Source organism: Neopelma chrysocephalum, unplaced genomic scaffold, assembly GCF_003984885.1.
Source record: "Neopelma chrysocephalum unplaced genomic scaffold, ASM398488v2 Primary Assembly neopelma1_184416, whole genome shotgun sequence".
Classification (NCBI taxonomy): Eukaryota; Metazoa; Chordata; class Aves; order Passeriformes; family Pipridae; genus Neopelma; species Neopelma chrysocephalum.
The window spans coordinates 1-5071 of NW_020938446.1; the positions used below are offsets into that span (position 1 = coordinate 1).

Consider the following 5071-nt stretch of genomic DNA (forward strand, 5'->3'; position numbering starts at 1 on the left):
AGAGCTGAGAATCCCCCGGCTCTGCGGAAGGACCCATTTCCCCCCCCCGCCTCTCCCTCACCTCCTCCCCGACTTATTTCAACCCAAGAAACCTTTTCCGGGGAATTGGGGGGGGGGGAGTCACTTTTTTTTTAAATCCAAGAACCTCATCCTTTAGGAGCTCGGAAATTGTGGATATAACGCTGGGAAACCAACCCCCGCTGCTGTTGGATGGCAGGCTCGGATAAACCGCTGCAAAGGCTGGATAAAAAAAACAAAAAACACCCAAAAACCTGCGTTTTCCTCGTCTCTTTGTCACTGCTCTGAGATTTGCTGGGAATTCCGTAGGTAACACTGAGTCAGGGATGAGAAATCCCTGGGAGCGACCTAGTCCCCTTCAAGAGCTTGAAGGAAACAACCAGGATTCGGTGTTTAAGTGTCTATAACCAGGAAGGAAAAAAAAACCCTAAAAAACCCAGGGAAACAATAATAATTTGAAAAAAAAAGCAGCCCGGGGAGGGTTTTTTTCCGCCCATCCTTTGCTCGTCTCCAGCCTGGAAGGCGCAGGCGACTCTCGTGCAGAGCGCAGGAAAAGACGGAACAAAAATAATAAATCTCTCTTAAAACGAAAGAAAACAAGGGAAGCGACAACCCCGACAGCAAGAAACCACCGGCGAGGAGAAGCCCGAGAGCGTTTGGCGAGAGGGCAACGACCTGGCCAAGGGAGCAGGAGGTGGAAAGCGGTTGGAATTTCGCCCCCCAGCCCCAAAAAAAAGGATTAAAAACCACCCCCAACGATCCAAAAGCAACCAAATTCAAAAACAAGCGCACAAATATGAGTCGGCGCCTATGAGGGAGGATGGAGGCGAGATGGAACCCCCGGAGCACTCGGGGCTTTTCTCTGGCGGCTCAAAGGAGAAGGAACAGAGGGAGAAACGTGCTCAGGTCCTCTCAGAGCCCGGAGAGGGCCGGGTGTGGGGGGGTCGGTCTGCGCTGCCCCCTCTCCCACCCCCCAGCTCGGCGGGGCTGGAAATTCAGATTTTTGGAAGGTATTTATTTCCCCCTTTGAAGAGCGGGGCTGGTTTGTGCAGCGAGCGGCGGCCAAGGAAGATCCAGGCTCCTGCCAAGCAATAAATTGCACCAAAAGAGAAAAAAAAACCACCCAAAAAAAAAAAAAAAAAAGAAAGGCGGAGGTGGGGGGGGAGAAGAAGAAGAAGAAGAAGGTACCAGGAATGTAAACTTTGGCGCATTGGAGGAGCTGCCACGGGAGGAGCGGCCCCCGCAGGAGCAGGAGCTTCCACCGTGCCCCTGAAACCCCCTCGGTGAACGCTGCGGGAAAGGCGATTTTTTTTTTTTCCTCGCAGCCAGTCAAAAAAAAAAAGAAAAAAAAGAAGAAAAAAAAAAAAAGAAAAAAAATCCCGGAAAATTCAAAATGAAATGAAAAAGAAATTAAAAATGTTGCGGAGGCGACACCCCCAGCGTCAATCGAAAAACCAACGTGTCATTTCTCCGTTCTTTTTTTTTTTGGCGAGCTAACCCCGCGATGTTTTAATTAATTATTGGAATGAATTATTTGGAGCTTTGATTAAAGAGGGGGGAGGAAGAAGTAAAAAAAAAAAAAAAAAGAGAGAAAAAAAAGAGAAAAAAATCGAATTATTGAGGGAAGCACGAGCCCCCCGGAGAGGTGGCGGTGGCAGGGGGGGATGTTTGGGGGTGCGGGAGGTTGCGCGGGGGGGGTGCGGTGCCGCGGAGGAGCACTAGGTGCCGCTGCCGCCTCGCCGTCCCGCAGCGCGCTCCGCCCGCGCTCCCCCGCGCACCCCCCGCGGGCGCCTTCCGCGGGCGCCCATCAATAACCCGCCCCGGGGTCAGCGAGGCAAATTGATGAGTGGCCGGCGCCGTTCACGTGACGCCACTTAAATATCCCATATTTGGGCAGGGGGAGGAAAGGGGGGAATCGAAAAAAAAAGAAAAAAATAAAAAGGGAGAAGAATCCCCACCTATAAATTCTGCACTTTTAGGAGGGGATAAAATGCCCCCCCCCCCCCCCTTCCCCTCCTCGCCTCGCGCAGCCCTGAACTTCAAAAGGGCCACAAATCAACCCCCCCCTTTAATCAAAGAGGTTTAAAAAAAAGAAAAAGAAAAAGAAAAAGAAAAAAGAAAAAGGGAAGGAAAAACAAAACGGCAAGGAAAAAAAAAAGAGGGGGGATAAAGGGGAGGAAAAGGGGAAAAGAGGGGGGAAGAGGAAAAAAGAGATAAAAAGAAGAAAAAGAGAAGGATAAGAGGAGGGGGGAAAGAGGGAAAAAAGAGGAAAACGGAAGAAAAAAAGGAAGAATAAAGAGGGGGAAAAGAAGAACAAGAAGCCAAAAGAGGGGGCGAAAAAGGAAGGGGAAAAGGGGATTAAAAAGAAGGGGCAAGAAAAAATATCCCCCTCTCCTAAATTTTCCTCCCCCCGTTTTTTTTTTCTTTTTGTATTTTCTTTTCTTCCTTTCCCCCCCTCCCCAACTCCCCCCCCCACGACTCCTCCGCCATGAGTTCTTACGTCGCCAATTCGTTTTACAAGCAAAGTCCCCCCGTTCCTGCCTATGCCATGCAAAGTTATGGAAATTATGGAAGTGTGCCTGAGGTTCAGCCGCCCAGGTACCGCTGCAGCGGCTCGGATTTGAGCGGCCCCCTCCCCTCGGCCGGGGCTGCCGCGTCCCCCCCGGGCGGCTCGGACATGTCGGCGGCGGCGACCCCCCGAGCTAACCCCGAGCGACCTCCCTGCACGGTCATGGGTTCCGCGGGGCATCCTTTGGGCAGAGACGATCGTCAGGCGGCCCTAAAGCCCGGGATTTACAGTCAGAAGAGCGCGAACGCGCCGCTGGAGGAGAGATCTAAGAGCTCGGCTGAAATCAAAGCCGAGCCCGTGCCAACAGCCCAACCAGGAGGACCCCAACTGCAGCAGCAACAACCTCCACAAATTTACCCCTGGATGACCAAACTACACATGAGCCATGGTAAAAAAAAAACTTTTCGCTTCTCCGTTTTTTTTTTGTTGTTGTTTCGCAGGATTTTTTTTTCCCACCTTTTTTTTTCCCACCTTTTTTTTTTCCCACCTTTTTTTTTTCCCACCTTTTTTTTCCCCCTTTTTTTTTTCTTTTTTTTTTCCCCTTTTTTTTAAATTTTTTTTTTTTCCTTTTTTTTTTTTTTTTTTGCCTTGGGTTTTTATAGGCCATACGGGGCAAATAATAAAAAACCTGAGGTCGTAAATTTTACGACTAAGGCATCAATTGCTCGTAAAACTGTCCACTAAAAGGCTTAGAGGCTATATACGCCCAAATTTATGACGGCATAATTGGATCATAGAAACAAAACGTGTATAAAAGGCAATATTCCATTTTTTTGGGAAGGGGGGGTTAAAAATAACTTGAAATACACATGTTCTTTGAGGGTGAGCTGGGGAAAGGAAAAAAAAAAAAGAAAAGACACCAGAGGCGAAGGTGGAGGGAAAACGTGCAGAGATTTTGCCCTCTCCACCTTCCCAGGGCTGAGAGGGGAGGGGGGAACAAATAAAAAGAACAAGATTCCCCCCCGAAAAGATCTTTGCCTCCTTTGTACACTTCCTTATTGTCCGAGAGGAAACAGGTTCACTTCTGGCTCATCTCCATGTGTTTGATCTGGGCTTTAGGAGGGCAAGGGGGGGACCCGGGGGCTGAAGGTGTTGGGGAATGAAGGATTTCAGGCTCCTTCGCTCCCCTCGTGCCCAAAGCCCCGGGAAACTTCTGTACCTTCGAGATTTGTGACGGGTTTTTTTGTTCAAAAAAGAAAAATAGTGATGATAATGATAATAAAACAAATCCAAATCCCTCCAGAACTGCTTTGGCTTTTCCTGCGGTGTGTCTTCCCTTTTTATTTGAATTTTATTTTCTTTCCCCCCCTCCAGAAACGGATGGGAAACGCTCCCGAACCAGCTACACCCGGTACCAAACTCTGGAACTAGAGAAAGAATTTCATTTTAACAGATACCTGACGCGGCGGAGGCGCATTGAGATCGCCAACAACCTCTGCCTGAACGAGAGACAGATCAAAATCTGGTTTCAAAACCGGAGGATGAAGTGGAAGAAAGATTCCAAGTTGAAAAGCAAAGAGGCTCTTTAGGTGGGATTGCAGGAGGTCTTGGGGGGGGCTCCCCTGCTTTTTTCTTTTTGTTTTTAATGATTATTAATATTATTATTAAGGTTTTTTTTTTTAATTTGTATTTTCCATCGCTTCTGGCGGAAGCGACCTTGAGGAAACTTTGATTTTTGGGGTGGGCAGGGAGGGAGCTGCTGGATGGACTCTGGTCCGTACCCTTCACAAATCCCTCAGACAAAGGAAATCTCTTATTAATATGCAAAAAGGAGGGGGAAAAAAACCCCAACAAACCGACAACCCCGCTGGTGTTCGCGCAGAAATTGAGTGTCTCTCTCCTCAGGCTGTTACGAAGTGTCCGAACCTGTGCACTCTTTGGGGGGAAAACCATCAAGGGAAACAAAAACCAGGGTGGAAAAAAAAGGCTTTAAAAAAACCCCAAGCAAACGGGTGGCGGCACCTCTAAAAATCGCGATATTCCCAGGAAAAGCGTGAAAAAACGGCCGGTGAAGAAGGAGGAGAGGGGGGAGGAAAAAAAAGGGAAATAAAGTGGGGAAAAAAAAGCGCCCCAAAGCCACTAAGTTTGGGGAAGTCTCAGCCTCGCGCTCTGCTCCTGATGGGAGCCGGGAATTGCTGCTCTGCTTCTCTGGGAATTGCCCCCGGGAAGATGCTCTGGCGCCCAAGGGGGGAAATGTTGCCCCTCTCCAGGGTTCGGCACCCTAAAAACCCCAAACGCGCCCTAAAAACCCCCGGCGAGGGGTCGGAGGGGCCTCGGGAGGGGGGGATATTTTCATGTTTCGCTGCGTAATTTTATTATTATTCGCATATAAAACAAACCGTGGGGAGGGGAGGGGGGGAGGGCGGTGAACACCCCGTTTTTCGCGCGAATCCTCCCATCAATTTTTTTGGGGGGGGGTTAAGAAAGTGCAGCTCGGGAGGGGGAGGGGGAAGGGGAAACAACCTCTGGACTCGATATCATTGT

General features: G+C 49.3%; 1 protein-coding gene across 1 annotated transcript; it reads left to right on the plus strand.

Annotated features, from left to right (window-relative positions):
• Positions 1-2506: 2506 nt before the first annotated feature.
• Positions 2507-4116, plus strand: LOC113962671 (homeobox protein Hox-C5-like). Its single transcript, XM_027673432.1, has 2 exons — positions 2507-2975; positions 3902-4116. Exons 1-2 carry the CDS (start codon positions 2507-2509, stop codon positions 4114-4116), a joined length of 684 nt encoding a protein of 227 aa, XP_027529233.1.
• The last annotated feature ends 955 nt before the right edge of the window (positions 4117-5071 follow it).

Coding starts and splice junctions, on each gene's coding strand:
- LOC113962671 (XM_027673432.1), top strand. CDS start 2,507: ATGAGTTCTTACGTCGCCAATTCGTTTTACAAGCAAAGTCCCCCCGTT. Junction 2,976..3,901: donor CAAACTACACATGAGCCATG/GTAAAAAAAAAA, acceptor CCCCCCCTCCAG/AAACGGATGGGAAACGCTCC.